Raw genomic sequence first — 18,163 nt, forward strand, 5'->3', positions numbered from 1 at the left:
ACTTGGTGACGCTCCACGTGGGCCCGTGGTGCCCACTCCTGTCTCTGATTGGCGGGAAAGCCGAGGCCGTGGAAGATGCGTGAAAGATCCCACGCTTGGGTAAGCCAGCGGGGGTCCCGCGGCCTGGCCCCAGCCCGCCGCAGGCCGCGCCCCACACGGGGCCCCCGCCCGCTCCCCTTCCCCTCCCCCGGCGGGAGGAGGAGACTCGGCGGCCCTCCCCCGGCCCTCCCGACGGCCGCTGCAGCCAGCCCCGCGCCCTCTCCACCCTGCGCGGCACCTCGGACGTCCGGGACCCGAGGTGAGAGGGGATCGTGGGGCGGAAGGTCACGGCGGCCGGGGATTTGCTGCGGCCCGGAGCCTCTCACGCGCGGGACGAGCTTTGCTGCCGGGACAGGAGCCGGGGCGGGGCCCGACGAACCCCAAACTCTGAGCCCAACTTTCTAGTCCCCTCTTAGGGGTCCCCCAACCCGCCCCCGCCCCGGCGGGGGCCAGGTCCCGAGGCCGGACAGTGGGGGAGGGGGCGCCAGTGGAATGCCGGCCGGGCCGGGAGGGGCGGCGGGCGGGGGCGGAATGTGGAACTCTCCCGGGGGACCCAACGTGGTCACCATGGCGAGTGCCGGACGGACGGGTGGCACTGGCCAATCAGAGCCCGGTTTCACTCCCAGACCCTCGCCACTGCCAATGGAAGCCGCGCGGTGGGGTGGGCGGGACCTGCCTTACAGGACCGGACCCCCGCACCCCCGCCAGCCGCTAGGGGGAGCGGGGCTAGTGGCCCGCGAAGGGGCGACCAAGTAGGGACTGAGGCTACACACAGGGCCCTGGAAAGCAGAAAACTAACTTTGGGAAGTAACGGGGACAGGTGGAGCAAGGGCTCTGGGCTAAGAGAAGGGAGGGGCCGCAGCAGCCCACTGCCCTGGCAGTGCCGGAGTGAAGTCTGCATGCCTCTTCCCCATTCCGCGGCTTCAGTCTGTGTAAGTGAGATATGTCCCTTATTCGGCCCTGAGCTTTTGTGGGAGTTGGATTGGTTCTTATTGGCGCGGAATCTGCATACCTGCTGGAAGTCTTAAGAATCATGTTGGTGCCTCTCGATTCTATACATAAGGAAACAGGCCCAGAGACCAGGGACCTGCACGTTCCACACGGCATATCGATAGCGAAGCTAGGATTAACGTCTGTTGTACACGACTGTGCCATCCCAAGAGTTGCTGGATGTCGGTGCCCACGAAGGCTTTCACTTTCCCTTATCCAAGCCGCATTTGTTTGGTGGGCCTCATGTCTGAAGATCCCCCCAGTAGGTGCTCCCAGGGAGGTGGTGCTCCTCAGGTAGTGATGACCCAGCCTCAGAGGCATCCAATTCCACTTTTCCTCCTCCGTTTACTACTAGTATGCTGTGCTGTGGCAGGCAAGTAACTGTCCATCTAGGCCTCGGTTGACCCTGCTGTAAGGGAAATGTTGGAATTTGTGACTTAGGATATTTTTTGTGACTCTTTAGTTCAATATTGTGCTACCTGGGCTCTGTTCCAGCATGGAGACCTAGCTCTCCCCCCCTCTCTCCCACTCCTCCGTTTCTCTCCAGGAGGTCCAGCAACTGTATGCCGGGCTCTCAATATCCGACAGTCTGTGGGCTGACCAGCCTTGGGCCCTGCACTTATCCAATCAGGCAGTCCCCCTGTGGTTTCCTACTGGGCTCTGATCCCTACCCACAGCTAGGCCTGTGGCCCTGGGCTTAGCCCAGAGTCCACCTGAAAGATTCTAAGAGGATGTGGGAGGAGTCTGAGTTGTGGAGAGGTCCCTGGGTACCCCAGCCCATCAGCTGGCCCCCGTCCAGGTCTTAGTGTTGTTGCTCATTCTTCTCCGCAGGTACTGAGACAACCAACCAAACACTGAGGACGGAATACAAAGTTGAGTATCTCCCTGCTCCCCCCAATCAAAGAGACTTCCTCGGGCAAGAGCTCAGATGTGTGACTCTGACCTTGACCACAGATGGGCTTAGGCACCTACTTGTATTAGCAATGGGCCGAAAACCGACTTCTGATTTATGGGATGATACAACTCTCCCAAACTGTCTGATCCCTTAATAGGAGCTTTGTCCATCTTCCCTGAGCTCAGGAAACATTCACTTAGCATCCTTCCCGGCTCGGCTCTGTTCAGATAGCCAACAAGACCAAGAAGCCTTTGAGTGCATCACAGTATGTTCATTTCCCAAAACAAGACAGTTGGGGTTCAGGAAAACTGGCATGAAATACCCAGAGTTTAGGAAAGACGAGGAAGTGATGCAGATGGGTCCTGAGGGATATGTGGGAGTTTGCAGATATAGACAAGAAGAGGGAGAGAGGTTCCCAATGAGTCTGTGAACGAAAAGAAGGCAGTGGCCACTCTCCACGGAGAGCGCTGAACCTGTGGCCTTCAATGAGTGTCCAGTCAAAGTGTCCTTGCTTCCTGGAGCAAGCAGGGACTGAGTTATGGCTGGGGTTCAGGAGCTCCAGGACCTGCTTAGCTCTGCTGCTTGGCTCAGATGCAAGGCCATATAATACAGCTCCACATCTTCCATCCCACTAGCCAACTTGAGGCAAGTACCAAGTTGTAAGTGGCACGGATGTCCCTACGGAGTGGCAGGCAGTGCTAGAAGGGGTCTTTGGCCAGGTATGGCTGCGGGATGGGGCAGGGCATATCAGGACATTTCCTAATGGCATCCAGGTTGGAAGCGTGGGCTGGCTGGCTTTGGTAGGGATGTAGACAGGCACTCTCTGAGCCTGTGGGTGCTGCCCCCACCCTGAGCTGCTCCTCGGAGTGCAGTGCAGTGGCAGCCAAAGGTAATCAGGAGCCACCCCCCTTAATGTCACCACAGGAAAAAGGCACCGACCCTGGGGAGGGAGGGGCAAGTGACAGACAGCTGGGCCCTGCCTGCCTATCTATAGCATGAGCAGGGCCTCTGTGTACCTGGGTTTCCACAGCTCCTTGAGTGTTTCCAAGGCTGTTATGTGAGTAGGGGGTGGGGTGGGGAAGTATTGCTAGGCGGAGGCCAGCTGCACAGGGGTCTGCACAGGTGTGCTTGTGGGGGTGGGGTGGGTGTGCTCCACCTCTTCCCCCATGCATGTGCGTACCTGTTCTGGGCCTGAGGAGAAAGGCAGAAGGTGTTCACAGCCTCCTCCCTGCCCCACCGTTCCTACCTTCCCCCCACCGTGCATCCCAGAGGCCAGGGCTGACTTTGGAGGCCCCAGCCTGGAAGCCATTAGGGGCCTGGATGATGTCTGCCCTGCTCCTGTGCCAGGGGCTTAGAATTTCTGGAAGGAGCCAGTTGGAGTCCTCTCTCAGCCAAGCAGAGCCCTATGCCAGGCCTGGCAGCTTCTAGGCCGTGGATGTGGCAGCAGCCCCCACTGCCACACTTCTACTGTAGGGTTGTGGGAAGACTGAACTTCATCACTGTGCTTGGGCTTCCTGCCAACTCCCTCCTCTCCTCTCCCCTGCAGATGCTCGTATTGTTTCTCTTAGGGCTGTTCTAGTGGAACTGGGCCAGGAAAACGGGGAAGGTGTGTTGAGATTTCCCTTGAGTGTATTTTTGGGGGTCCATTAGCGTGCTGGTATATGTATACATGTGTATCTGTATGTGTATGGCTGTGTGCCCGTAGGTCCGCCTCTGACTGTATGTGTCACTTATCCCTGTTTTGTGTGGCTGGGGTTGCTCGTATGTTCACAGATGTGTCTGTGTGTGCAGAAACGTCTAGATGCTTGTGGGCGCCAAAGCTACCAACTCATCACACAGGCCAAGACACTGAGTCAGAAAGGAAGGGTACACAGCCTGTCAGGAACGAGAGCCTGGGTCCTTGTGGCTGTCTGGTGACTGTCCATACAGTGCCTTTGGGGTTGAGATATGTATGGAACCTTAAGGAATGAGGGTGACACAGGCTTGGGGCCATAGCTCAGTAGGAGAGGGCTTGTTAATGGCGTCCCATGGAGGGGCTGAGGAGACAGAGACTTGGACCTGCCCAGACGTTACTTGAATATTCCCAAGCCCCAAACATGAACTCCTGAAATGTAGTCTCTGCTGTATACCTGCCAAACACTCCGGGCCATGGACTTGCTAATTGTTAAGCAAGGCTCCAGGTGAACCTGAAGCGCACTCTGATGAAGGTATCCTGGGTTTCTTTACCCTGAACCCTGCCCCCATAGAGGAGAAACGGAAGCCCAGAAAGGCCCAGTGGCTTACATGAAGCTCAGACAACAAATCAAGGGTTCGGATCAACCACCTTGAAGGGATGAGGGGAATTGGAGCCAGGGAGAAAGTGGCTGAAGGGTAGCCTCCTTGGGGCTGCCCTGGAACACACCTCCCTCTTTGCTTCTGCCGGTACTGCCCACTTCTTCCCCTGAGCCTGCACAGGGCTGGCTGATTGGGTGACTGTCAGTGGGGGTCACAGCCCTATAATGGTTGTGTTCTCTCTCAGGTCTGAAGAGGCGTCCGAGACGGGTATCCTAGGGAGCAGTGGGTCGCGGCTGAGTCGCGACGTCCATCACACACGGTGGTATCATGTAGGTCTCTTGTCCCGCGTCGTCCTTGACGAGTTCGCACCCAAGGCCCGCCCAGCCTCACTATGAGCCACGGCCCGAGCCCGCGACTGGCGGAATCCCCGCAGCTGTCCAAGAGCAGCCTGCTTACCATCCTGGGCAGCCCTTCCCCCGATCGTATGGGCCCTGCCGACTCGCTACCACCCACGCCGCCCAGCGGCACGCCATCACCGGGGCCGCCACCCGCGCTACCCCTGCCCGCGCCCGCCTTGCTGGCCGACGGCGACTGGGAGAGCCGCGAGGAGCTGCGGCTGCGGGAGCTGGAGGAGGCGCGCGCACGAGCCGCGCAAATGGAGAAAACGATGCGCTGGTGGTCCGACTGCACGGCGAACTGGCGCGAGAAGTGGAGCAAGGTGCGCGCCGAGCGCAACCGTGCGCGCGAGGAGGTGCGCCAACTGCGCCAGCGCCTGGACACGCTCACCAAGGAGTTGGCGGGCGCGCGCCGCGAGCGCCAGGAGGCCCAGGGCGAGTGCGAGGCGCGCGGCCGCGAGCTGGCCCGGCTGCGGGGAGCACGTGGTGCAGTGGACAAGACACACGATGGCCCGGAGCCTGAGCGCGAGAATGAACCTGTGCGCGACATCGGGGCGGAAAGGCCGCCTGGTAGCCAGGTGCGCCCAACTACATGGCTTAGAAGAAGGCTGGCATTTGGGCCAGCCTTGCACAGGGGCACAGGTGGGAGGGAGCAATGAAAAAGAACTAGTAAGGATCTGGTTTCCAGTGGGGAGTCCGTCAGCCCCACGTGGTGGTAGTGGAGAGGGCAGGTAAAGATCATCTTGCCTTGGAGAGCTCCAAGTTCTGGCGTCTGTCCCCCCATCCCCCCCCCCCACACCTTAGATGTCATCAAAATCAAAGAATCTTCCACACCAAGCACAGGAGAGATCCATGGACTTGGCTTAGATTAGTGGTAGAGCTGGCTCTCTGGTCCTGAGCCAGGCCTTTGGGAAGGGCGTCAGAAAAGCTTTCCCCAAAGAAGTTAGTTAAGCCCAGACTGATAGGAGGCATTCACATCAGCTGTGGGAAGTGCCAGAATCCATAGTAGGTAGTTGGTGGTCATGGTCTGCTGAGCCTGGGGAGTAGTGGTATCTATACCCTTAACTTCATGCCTATAGATGCATTATCTCCTTAGTCGCTACAGCAGTCCCTGAGACAGGAAGATGCAGAACCAAGCAAGGTCTGTGCTGCTTCTCCAGCTGCTGGCTTTGCTCCTGATAGTGAGTGGTAACACGTAGTATGGCTGGGACAGGATAATGGTACCAGGGTAGGCCACACAGGCAAGGCATGGGCTTTGGTCCCTGGGAGACCGGATCCTAGCAATAAGACTCTTAGCTGACACCCTCCTCTCTGGCCTAGCCCTCTCCCTGTGGCCTGGTATTTGAAGACATTCTCTAACCTAGCTGCCAGGGCCTCGTCCTCTTCTTGCCCTCTTATGGTTTGGTTGTCCTCACAGCCCCTGAGTCTCTAGGGACAGTGTAGGGAGCCTCAGGTCTGCAGTGTGTGTTTGCACACCAGCCCAGGCACTCTATTCTGTGATCCTCCTTTCTGGTATTTCCATCTGTCCCAGGTGGCAACCAGAGTGCCCCGCCAGGACGACCTGAGGTCAGTAGGGTGGGAGGTCAGTCCTTCAGAAGTCCTCAGAGCCACCAATCTCCCTGTGACCATGTTTGCCCCTGAATTGGAATCCTAAGCCCTAGTAGAAATCCCCACTTCAGCATCTGTTCCAACTAGTTCACCCAATGATTGCATACTTGGGGCGACAGGGAGCCCTCCCAGGATATAGGAAATTCTGGGGGCTGGCAGTGTACTTCCAAGATGTGAAGGAAGAGGCCCACAGAAGGAGAAGGAAGGAAATAAGCAGCAAAAGAAACCAGGGCCCAGAAGTCCTGTGTCACCTGCCCCAGGTCACTTACTTAGCAAGCTCCTTCCAGAGCAGGGCCAGAGATGGCCATGAGGATGGTGGCCAGGGCGAGGCCCTGGGCCAGGTGCAGTCCCTACCTTGGTCCCCACAGGAGCTGGACCTGGTAGAGAGCCTGCTGAAGAGCAGAGCAGAGGAGTCTGAGGGCTGCTGGGATACCTGCAGTGTGGCGGCTGGGGGCTCTCGGGCTAGCTCAGGCCGCCAGGATCGCAACCGCCTGCCCTGGGAGGACACAGTCAGTACAGAGGAGGATGCCTCCAAGCTGACTGCCCTGCGGCTGCGGCTGGACGAATCTCAGAAGGTGCTGCTCAAGGAACGAGAGTGAGTCCTGAGGGGAAGGTGGGGCCTGGGGCTGGGCACCCTGGGATCGCAGGTGATTACATGAAATCTACTGAGGCACAAGCTCGGATTTTAATTACCTTGGGGTGGTTTGGGGGTTTTTGGTTTTTGGGGTTGCTTGGGTTTCTGTTTTTGTTGTTCTTGTTTTGTTTGGTCTTTTTGTCATTCCCCACCCCACCCCCGGCCCGTGCCCAATCCCTGCCCCATCCCCCTCCCCAGCCCCTGCCAGATGAGAAAAGAACCCAGCCAGAGAGCTTTGGACTTGGGAGGCAAGCACTCTCCCATTGAGCTAAATCTCCAGCTCCACAATCTAAGATTTTAGAGTAGTGAGGGAATCCACTACTACTTGACTTTTTCATTTTTTAATCAAGATTTTTTAAAAATTTATTTTATGTGTGCCTTCTTTGCTGGGTGGTGGCGGCGGCACACACCTTTAATGCCAACACCAGAGAGTCAGAGGCAGGGAGATCTCTGTGAGTTGGTGACCAGCCTGGTCTACAGAGTAAATTCTAGGACATCCAGGGCAGTTAGTTACACAGGGAACCCTGTCTCAAAAAACAAATTATGTGTGTGAGTGATTTGTTTGTATGTGTACCATGTGACTGTCTGGTGCCCATGGGTACCAGGATAGGGTATTGGAATCGCTGGAACTGGAATTATACATGGTTGTAAACTTCCATTTTGGATGCTGGGAACCAAATCTGGGTCCTCTGTAAGACCAGCAAGTACTTTTACCTCCAAACCATCTCTCCATCTCTCGTCCTTTGTTTATAAAGTAGAGCCTCAGTACATGAACCCCAGCTGACCTTGAGCTTGCTGTGTAGTCTCTGGTGACCTCAAACTTCTGGTGACAGAGAGGGTAGCGGGCTCAAGGAAAGCAGGAATGGGAAAGGAAATTGGGAAGTCGGTTTTAGAGGAGTTTTGTTTGGCACAGGAAGGTAGCAATTTGTGAGTGGATGGATGGGTCTTGAGGCCCAGGCAAATCTGGGCTAAAGGTAAAAGGCAGGGGTCCTCAATGAACAGGTGACCTTGAAAGCCAGGAATCTGAGAATCAGAAGTGGATGGACAAGGAGTAGGTTATGGCACGGAGTCCTGGCTCAGTCAGGTTCAGAGGCCAGCTAGAGGAAGGGGTGAGGGGAGAGGAAAGGGAGCCATCTGCAGAGAGGAGGAACCAAGAGAGACCCTCCGGGTGGATGCACAGAGCACTTAGCTGACCAGTGGATTTAGAATGTGTAGCTCATCAGTAACTTGGATGACAGCACCTAGAGGGTATGATCGGATGCTCATGAATATTCTGCAGCCATGATGACCAGGAAATAAGCGTATAGATTATATACTTGGTTCACACATATGATTTTACTTTTGAAAAAAATCAAAATAAGGGCTTGGGAAGAGGGAACCAACTCAGTGGTAGAGTGCTCACCAGGCCTGGGGTTCCATGGGGTTCCATGGGCCGGGGGAGGAAGGGGAGAAAGGAAGAAAGCATGCCCTGTGATGATAGTCAGAATAATGCCTCTGTGGGTATCATTGCATCTTTGGCTAAGGAAAGCCAAAGGGACCAGTAACCGGCAGAAGCTGGGGAGAAGATGAAATAGCGGCGTCTTCCCGACTGCCTCCCCTGCCCACACCTCATCTTGGACTTCTAGCTGCAGAATGTAGGAGAATACACTCTACCATTTAAACAACAACCAAATCAAACTAATACACCCCCTGAAATATGAAGTCAAAACAAAAGGAGTCTAATAAAGTCCGTGTGCTTGCCTGTTCCTCTCCCCAGGGACAAACTGGCCCTAAGCAGAAGCATCGAGAAGCTGGAGGGGGAGCTTAGTCAGTGGAAGATCAAATACGAGGAGCTAAGCAAGACCAAGCAGGAAATGCTCAAGCAAGTAAGGCTGGAGGCTATTGGGAGGGAGGGGGCCTCCTGATGGTGGCAGCTGCATGCTGGCCAGTTCTAGTCTTGGGGACAGGTTAGGGTGGAATCTCTTCACTTAGCCATGGTTCTGAGTACCAGCACCAGAGCAGGCAGGGAGATGCTGGTAGCCTAGCAGCTGAGGTCTGTGTGTGTTGAGAAGGCACCAAAACAGCATGAAGAGCCAGGCAGTGGTGGTGCATGCCTTTAATGCCAGCACTTGAACGCAGAAGCAGGAGGATCTCTGAGTTCCAGGACAGTCAGGGCTACACAGAGAAACCCTATCTTGGGTGGGAGGAAAATAACATGAAGGTGATGGCATGAAGAGGCCGAGAAGGGTCTCTATAAGATGACATCTGAGCCAGGAGTTGCAAGTCACACCTGTAATCCTACCATGTGGGACACTGAGACAGGAGGATTGCCTTGAGTTCAAGGCCAATTTGGACAGAGTAAGCCCCTGTCTCAACATCCTTGCTCCACTCCCTACAAGACGCTATTTGGAGTGAGACCGAGACCTAAAGAGGCTTCTCATTGTGAGAAGATAGGGGATCTGGGTGCTCACAGCGGCAGTCCTGAAATAGGCAGACACCAGTGTATCTGCTGGACACAAAGAAGGCTCGTGTGGATGGAGAATCGTGTAGGATTTCAGAGGGTTTGTGGCCAGAATGGAGGTGTCAGATGTATGTATGTCAAGTGAAATTGAAGCTCCTTGTGGTCAAAGGAGCTGTGTCCTCACCTTCCTATCTTAGCAGTGAGGCCCTTGAGTTTGGGAAGTTAGCTGCCACGTCTGCCTCTTGTACAGATTGGGTATGGCCACCAGGGGGCGCAGCCATCCTGGGAAAGCCTTGCCGGATCCTCTGGGATCACAGAGGTCAAAGAGCAGAGAATTGCATAGGAAAATTGTCCAGACCTGGTCTTCCCTGGGAATCTCTTCAAACTCCTAAAAGAGTCTCAGGCCCCTCCCTGCCTACTTGACTCTCCCTTCTTCTTTTGGGGTCCAGGAACCTGGCCCCACACTATTCAGACTACCAAGTATAGTTGCAGAAGGACACAAATGGAGCACCAATGTACAGTCGAGCAGAGAAATTCTCTTGTGCCTGGCTTCCTTCCACAGCATTGTTGTAGAGGCTCACTGTGTGCTTGTGGGAAGCAGAGCTTGGAGAAGTGCCCACAGCGGTTCTTATGGCTACACATGCACACTGGTGTTTAGAGCCACCAGTGTGCGTTGAGAGCCATGGGGAAGGCAAGCAAGTTCCCTAGGCTTGCAGTCGTGGGCAGTGGGATGAGGCCAGGTGGATGGGAGGAGCACACAGGAACGTGATGTTGTATGTCTTTGTGAGAACACAGGAGTTGGCGGTCTATCTAAAGGGACTGAGAAAACGCTCAGAGGGGCTTTGGTGTGTCTGTGTGTGTGTGTGTAGGGTTGAATTGACTTTGTTAAAGTTCACTCTTGATCCCCATGATGGACAGTGAACTGACCAAGTCATGTGCAGGTACCAAAAGGCCAGATTGTTATGAGGTAGGAGGGGACAGACATCTGAAATACCGAGTGGCCAGATTCAGCCTGCTCTGGTCCCCTGGTGCCCCCATTACCCTGGCTGGTACTCACCTTCATCCAGCATTGCCTCTGGGCTCTATCCTGGTGGTCCTTATGACTAGGCTGGGCGATGTCTTTGCAGCTCAGCATCCTCAAGGAGACACACCAGGATGAACTGGGCCGCATGTCTGAAGACCTAGAGGATGAGCTGGGCGCACGCTCTAGCATGGATCGCAAGATGGCTGAGCTGAGGGGTGAAGTGAGTGGCTGGCAGGAGGGAGGGGCAGTGCCTGGGACTCAGGGGTTCAGGGGACCTATTGAGCAATCTGTGGAAAACAGACAGAAGCCTGTGCTGTGCTGTGAGGGGCCAGCCACACTCCAGGGGCCTAACTTACAGGAGGCACCCCCTTTCCCAAACAAAACCCAGAAGCGCCCCCACATCCTGAACACGATGAAAAAAAAAGCCCAGCGTAATTATAGCTGCTGCAGCTGGATCTGCTTCCTGGTGCCATTTTTGGCTGCAGGATTGGGGGGGGGGTACATCTAGCTTGTCTCTCCACCCCTATCCCCCAGGAGTCTCACTGCATCCCTCGCTGTTGCAGATGGAAAGGCTTCAGGCAGAAAATGCAGCCGAGTGGGGCCGCAGAGAGAGGCTGGAGACGGAGAAGCTGGGCCTAGAGAGGGAGAACAAGAAGCTGCGTGCACAGGTTGGAGACCTGGAGGAGGCCCTGGCCCGCAGACGGCGGCAGAATGCCAGTGCCCTGGACTGTGACCTGAGAGCCAGCCAGGCCGCTCTCTTCGAGAAGAACAAGGTGGGGCTGAGGGTGATGCCCAGGGCCCCCATCCAGCTAACCAACACTTACTGTATGTCCTGCATGCGGATAACTGCAGTACAGGCTGAGCCTCCTTGGTCCCCAAACCAGACACCCCCAACTTTGGGCATCAACAGGATGCCTCAAAAGAGCAGAAAATTTCACGCTTAGGTGTGGTAGGTCCCAGTAAAAATGCGAGGGCAATAAAAACGCTACAGAAAATTGCAATCAGGCCCTAATGACATTCACGAAACTAATGGATTCTATGTTTAGACCCAGGTCCTGTCCCCAAGAGATCTCATGATATATATGTGAATACCCCAAAAGTCCAAAAATTCTGGAATCTAGGTTGAAGATAAAGTTTGGTAGAGTATTTGCCAAGCATGCACAGAGCCCTGGGTCTCATCCGCAGCTCCATGTAATGTAGTGTGATGTTGTCCCCGTATCCAGGAGGGAGAGGCAGGAAGATCAGAAGTTCAGAGTCATCCTTGCCTACAGAGAAAATTCAACGAAAACTGAAATATTTTTGAGCCTAGGCACTTTAGATAAAAGATATTCAACCTATAATTGCATTTATTAAACAACTACTGTAAGATTAAGCCACTGGTAATTATGGTGGCTCCATGGACTGAACACCTGCTGTCTGATAGTGACAGCAGTGGACAGACAGGTGTGTCTACCTGCTCCATGAATCTGGTGGCTAAGAAGGACATATTGCTCTCATCATATGTGGTTAGGCCTATTCTTAAAGACTTCGGGGGTGGGGGCGGAGCCGTGAGCTTGAGCTGAGGTCTCCAGGAGAAACAGGAGGTAACTGGTAGTGAACTGACTTTCTGAGGGTAGAGTGAGAACTGGGGAGTCACGGAAGAAATGGGGACTCCCGACTGGACGGGTGTGACAAGGGGGCCCAGGTAGAGGAAGCAGGAACTGTGGGCTGTGTTGTGAGAGCAGTAAGCAGAGTGGGGTGGGCAACTGCCAGGTGGAAGGCAGTGACAGACAACCAGACCCTGCTGGAGCTGGTGTAGTAAAGACAGGGCTGAACGCCCCTCCTTCTGTAGATGGGAATGAGACACCCCAGAGTGGGGTGGCCATCTCTCTTCCTGGCTGTCCCACTCTGACCTCAGCTCTCTTCCCGTGCCACATAGTTACTCCACAGTCTGGCTCATCCCAGACTTAGAAGTTTAACATAGGCTTGTCACCAAGACTGTAGACCTCGCTGCTTCCCCAGACCCTGACCTGAAGCTCCCCAGCCCACCGGACACCTTCCTGCCTCACTACAGTTATACATCCAAGTGGAGCCACTGAGTCACCCACCCAGCCTTCTGACCTCACTAGATGGCACTGCCAGCCCCCAGTTGATCACTGAGCTTTAAAGTGTGACATTCCTGTAGAGGAGATGCCAGCCCCCCCCCACCTGACTGACCCCCGGGCCTCCCAGAGTGGGCATGTGACCTGAGCCTTCCCACCCCTGCAGGAGCTGGCAGATCTGAAGCATATGCATGGCAAGCTCAAAAAACAGTTCCAGGAGAAGGTGGCAGAGCTGGCACACGCCAACCGCCGTGTGGAGCAGCACGAGACGGAGGTAAAGAAGCTGCGGCTGCGGGTGGAGGAGCTCAAGAAAGAGCTGGCCCAGGCTGAGGATGAGGCAAGTACCGGCAGCCCTGAGAGGAGTGGGACGCATGCTCACCTGTGCTGCTGTATATGGGGGGCCTGGCACCTAAGGCGGGGAGCGGGTGACGTCAGGTGGAGGGGAAGGATAGTGGGTGAGGTGAGGTGAATGGCGGTGCGGATGGTTAGGTGGAAGGCAGGAGGATTAGACGGACGGATGGATGAGCTAGAGGAACAGGTGGCTGCTGGGTGATGATGGGTATACAAACAGATTGATGAATGGACAGGGCATGAAAGGCATCTGATGAGAAGCAGGTGAGTGGGGGGAGGGGCTATGTGGCTGGGCAGTTGAATAGGTGCTGGTTAGACTGATGCATGCTGGGTAGATTTGGAGGCAGGCAGCCCACAGTGATGGAAAACAGAATGGAAGTGGTCCTAGGGAGCCTCAGGAACAAGAGCTGGAAACTGGGCACAGAGAACAGGGAACGTGACTGAGCAGCCAGGCAGCCTCTGCCCAAGCTGATCCTCCTGTTCTCTGTCCTGCTCGACCCAGCTGGATGAGGCCCACAACCAGGCACGGAAGCTGCAGCGGTCCCTGGACGAGCAGACAGAGCAGAGCGAGAACCTGCAGGTGCAGCTGGAACACCTACAGTCCAGGTGGGCAGGGGTGCTTTGCAAGGCGGGGAAAGGCGGGGAAGACCCTAAATGCACAGGGACCCTAGTGCACAGGGCAAGGGCCAGAACTCTCAAGAAATCCAAAGGGGAAGACCAAGAAGGAAGAGCTCCTGGGGCCTGAATCCTGTCCTCTCTGAACAGGAAAGGCCAGGGCCAGGAAGCTGGTGGGGAGTGGCTGCAGGAAGACAGCCCATCTGTAGGCTCTGGAATTGTCTCCCTCGGGTGGGCCAGCCGGTGGTGTGAGTTCGTGGAGGGCTGCCAAGGAGGCTGGGCTATGGGCCAGCCGCCAAGGAGCCCGGGCTCTGGGCAGGGCCAGTGATACTGGGAGTCCTTGGCAGGAAGCAGCATGCGCCGGGGTCTTAGTGATGAGTGACCCCAGGGTCAGCAGGAATATGAAAGGTTGAAGGGCAGAGAATGACAGAGAGTGACAGGCCAAGCCCCTCAGCTATAGCAGGAACTGTCGGCCCTGAAGGAAGTGGAGAGGTGCTTAGATCCACCCACCTGGCACACCGTCCCCTTTCCTGTCCCCACGCCCTGTCCCAACACTCGAAATCCTGCCTCCTTCGTATTATACTTCACTTCTAGGACTACCTGGACGTGTCAAAGCACTTCAGGCAGAGCCCTCCAGAATCAGAGCTAAGAAGCCCCAAAGCATGTGGCTAGTGTGGCCACACCCATACCCGCCTTCTTACCTGTGGTCCTGCAACCCAGGTCCTGCAACCAGCATTCTTGGGTAGGGGAAACACTGGGTGATCTTAGGACACTGAACCCTCGTGGGTCAGCTCTCCCCACTGTAAAATGGAGACCAGTCACTGTGGAAGTGAAGAGGGCTTATTGAGTCTTTAAAAAGCACCCGCGCCAACAGAGGCTGTGGTGTCATTTGCACCTGACTGGGGGGGGATGTAGCTCGGCAGCTTGCTGCAAATATTCTACATCTGGGTTTGATTCCCAGCGCCACATAAACTTAACCTGGGCTTCCATGGGTTCGTGATGCCAGCACTCAAGATAGAGACATTGGCGGTCATCCTCAGCTACATAGGGAATTGGAGGTTAGCCTGGGCCGCATGAGGATTGGTGGGGGGGGAGCATCTGGACCAACAAATACTGAGTCGCTCTTGGCACTGATTGGCCACTCTCATTGCCTCTCCTGGAAGGGGACTTACGTGTGGGCTAGAGAGAAATTGTGTCAAGAACCTACTGTGAGGCAACAAAGGGGCCCGATCCTTCCCCCTCAGTACTAGAAGACAAAGGAAAGCCCTTTGTGACTGCCCAATAGTGGGTGGCCTAGTGGAATCTCCTAATGGTCAGCAATGGGTTTATTGAGCATCTACCTAGTGCTACTGTGTGCTGAGAGCTTGTGGTTGGGAGAAGTTTTGGAGCCAGGCCTCACGATTATGTGGCGTAATCGGAGTCTCGGTTTCCCCATAGCCTGGAGTGACACCTGAAATTTATATAGGGCCCAGGCACTGATCTGGGTTTATTGCATGCCCAGTCCACATAGTCCAGCCCTGTACATACACACCCCAACAGGTCACTCACAGCCTGGGGCTTTTTAGAAGTCTCAGCCACATTCCTAGGGAGCCATAAACTCCCAAAATGGGCAGCTTGGCTCTGCTCAGCCTCCCCAGCACCTCTGCCGGGGGTGGGCAGGGCCACCCAGGATTGCTGCCTCATTTTAGTTTGTAACTTTTCTTGCTTTAATGTTCCGGGACAGCACACTAAATCACTGTGCAGTAATGGAGCCGCACTCTTGCCCCTCCCTGCCTCGTTAATAATTCATGCCTTCCAGTAAGATGCTCGGAGCAACTGCCTTGTTGGGGGCAGTGTGTTTCCTCCACCTCCTCCTCCTCATCGTATGGATGAAGTTTGTCTAGCACATTTTGCGTTTGGAAATTGTACCGTGAGGAACTAGGGCTGAGCAGACACTAGGAGCATAGTGCGCTCCTCCACACCCTATTCCTTGGTCTCTTGGATCCCTATGAGGGACCAACCCCATCCCGGTCACCTCTGAGTCTGCCATCTACATGAGAGCTGGCACTGCAGCTCAGAGGACAACCCCACTATCTCCTGTCTGAGTGACTTTAGGCAAGTCATTTAACTTCTTTGTGCCTCTGTCCTTGTGCACAAATTGGGGTGGCAATAGCAGTCCCCCCATCTGAGTGCATTGTAGCTGGAAAGGGTGGTGCCACTACCAGCACAGATGCTCTGTGACTCCTGCTCTGACCTGTCACTCCCACCCCTCAGGCTCCGAAGGCAGCAGCAAAACGCCCCCCTTTTTGGGAAGATCCGTAGTACCCGATTTGGCACTGAGGAAGCCGGAGATGGAGCCAGTGACCTCGATGAGGATGAGGACCTGCAAATCCAGGTGGCCTAGAACATCCAGGGCAGAACAGGACTGGCCCGATGCCACGGGTGCCCAGCTGAGCATCCACTCAAACAAAACTGTGCAGCTGGCCAAGCTCTCTGCACTCCCCTGGGTCCCATCCCCCTGCAGTGAACCACTTCCTCCTTTCCCAGGAAGGCTGTAATCTCACCCACTCACACCCCACTGATGGGGATCCTGTTGGATATGTATATTGTATATATGCCTGGTGTTGCTTGGACCCATTCGATTTTATAAACACAGGATAGCCCAGCGCTCAGTTCTTAAGACCCCACCTGAATAGTACTTCGTGCAGGGATGGAACATGTTGAGGGAGGCTTGGTTGTCTTGGAGGGGCTATTCATAATAAGATACCATGAACTCAGGCTTTTGTAATAAATGGCGTTCAAGCTCTCAAGGCGGAGTCCTGAAACTGCAGGAGGGTCCACATCACCTGCACCTAACACTGAACTGAAGTCCAGGATTGTTGCATGAACGAATGAGTACCCTAGTGGCTGACCGATCTGGGGTCCAGGAAAGAAGGAAGTGTGGTGCCTGTCTGATGTGCACAGGAAGGGGCCTCAGTTCCACGACCTCGCGGGTTCAATCTCTGCTCTTCCCTTTACTGATTGCAGCCTCGGAGACATCCCTCACCTCTGTGAGCCTCAGGGTTTCCACCTGTAGATTAGTGTTCCGTGGTTCGCTGGGAAAACACTGGGCAAGCCTGAGAACCTGGGCTCCATCCTTAGAACCCACATAAAGATGGAAGGAGGGAATGAGAGCCCTTTAAAGTCCTCTGACCTCAGCCAGGTGATGGTGCCTCCCAACACCCGGGAGGCAGAGGCACGTGGAGCTCTGTGAGTTCAAGGCCAGCCTGGTCTACAGAACTCTTTCCAGGACAGATGGGGCTCCAAAGAGAAACACTGTTTCGAAAAACCAAAAGAGAAAAAGGTCTTCTGACCTCTACAGGTGCACACTAATAATAATAAATTTTGTAACTAAAAAACTACTTTAAAAGTTCTTGGAGGTTTACCTTGGGCAGGAGTGTAGTATTTGGGGCGGCAGGGCTGCGTCCCCCACACCCGGCCGCCCACATGGCTAGCTTATGCCCAAAATAATTACACAGACACTGTATTCTTTTCATCACTGCTTGGCCCTTTAGCCCTAGCCCTTACTGGCTAATCCTGTTATCCCGATCAACCCATCTCTAATAATCTGTGAGAACCGGTCTTACCGGGAAGATTCTAGCCTAGTCCATCCTGGGTTGGAGCTTCATCCCAGGAGCGGGGCATGGCGTCTCTCTCAGGCGTCTGCTCCCGAGAGAGCTGTGGAGTCTCTGAGCTCACTTCCTCTTCCTCCCAGCATTTTGTTCTGTTTACTCCTCCCACCTATCCTCTAACCAATAAAATGGGCCAGGGCAGTGCCTTTATTAGCCAATGACCTTCCTCCATCATTTCCCCTTTTTCGGTTTAAACAAAAAAAAGGCTTTAACATAGCAAAATTACATATAACAAAACAGTTATCAAGTAAAAGTTACAATAATCTTTATCATAACTAAGGAAAACTATAACTATAACTAACTATTCTTAACTCCATCAAAGACTCCAGAAAGATATATTACCTAAGTAAACAAGAACTAAGAAACTTCAAACTCTAGAAATGACAGAGACATCTCGCTGCCTGGACAGTCACCCAAAGTTCCTCTGTACCGTTGGGGCATCCATCTTTAGCCTTCAGGCCCATGGTATCCAGCAGACATTTCCATAAAGCAGGAAAATTCAAAGTCAGTTCAGTCACTATCTGTTGTGTCCTGCAGAATGTCTCGCAGACTCTTTCAAAATGAATCAGGAACCCCGAAAGATCATCTCACCTTAGGCAAGTTCAGTAGTCCTCTCTTTGCGGGTTCTCTGTGTCCAGTTTATGCAATAGTTCAGGCAAGAGCAGTTTCTTGCCCAAATGGCTATCAAACTCCATAAGGTGCCTCTTCGATGCCCATCTTACTCTTGAAGTACATTGGTGCTGCCAGGAGCAGAGTGTCTCATTGTCATGAAAAGTCCTCAGTTATTAAAACATTAAATGTCCTAATCTGTAATCTTTGAAAGACATGAAGAATGTCTACCTAACTGAAATACATCTCTATATATCTAGAAAATCTAACTAACATAACTACAAGCTTTACTATTATCGATGATTATCCATTAACAACCTATATTTCTTAATTATACAGTACATATTTAAATGAACTACACAATCACAATACCTTAATCAAAATCAGAAACACTTATACATATAACAAAATTGACCTTAAATCTCTATCAATAAAGCAAAATCTATACTAATGCAAATTATTCATATCTATATCATATCCCCCTTTAAATGTAAAAGAACATTTATAAACATTATTTGGGAATATGGGCGCAGTTATTTCTCTCCAAACTGCTTCCTG

The 18,163-nt window shown here is 53.9% G+C and overlaps 1 protein-coding gene across 3 annotated transcripts; it reads left to right on the forward strand.

Annotated features, from left to right (window-relative positions):
* The first annotated feature begins 198 nt into the window (after positions 1–198).
* Positions 199–16,718, forward strand: Ccdc102a (coiled-coil domain containing 102A). Of its 3 annotated transcripts, XM_041650181.1 has the most exons (10): positions 221–298; positions 1,861–1,901; positions 4,443–5,171; positions 6,570–6,796; positions 8,592–8,700; positions 10,403–10,519; positions 10,863–11,072; positions 12,547–12,717; positions 13,234–13,337; positions 15,600–16,718. In XM_041650181.1, exons 3-10 carry the CDS (start codon positions 4,590–4,592, stop codon positions 15,727–15,729), a joined length of 1,650 nt encoding a protein of 549 aa, XP_041506115.1. In that variant the 5' UTR covers positions 221–298; positions 1,861–1,901; positions 4,443–4,589; the 3' UTR covers positions 15,730–16,718. The 3 variants fall into 3 exon arrangements, with proteins under 3 accessions (XP_041506114.1, XP_041506115.1, XP_041506116.1); XM_041650180.1 differs by lacking the exon at positions 1,861–1,901 and having other exon boundaries at positions 199–298; XM_041650182.1 differs by lacking the exons at positions 221–298; positions 1,861–1,901 and adding an exon at positions 834–971.
* Positions 16,719–18,163: the final 1,445 nt, after the last annotated feature.

This window comes from Microtus oregoni, unplaced genomic scaffold (genome assembly GCF_018167655.1).
Source record: "Microtus oregoni isolate MIOR12 unplaced genomic scaffold, Mior012 000004F_ref0000308, whole genome shotgun sequence".
Lineage (NCBI taxonomy): Eukaryota > Metazoa > Chordata > Mammalia > Rodentia > Cricetidae > Microtus > Microtus oregoni.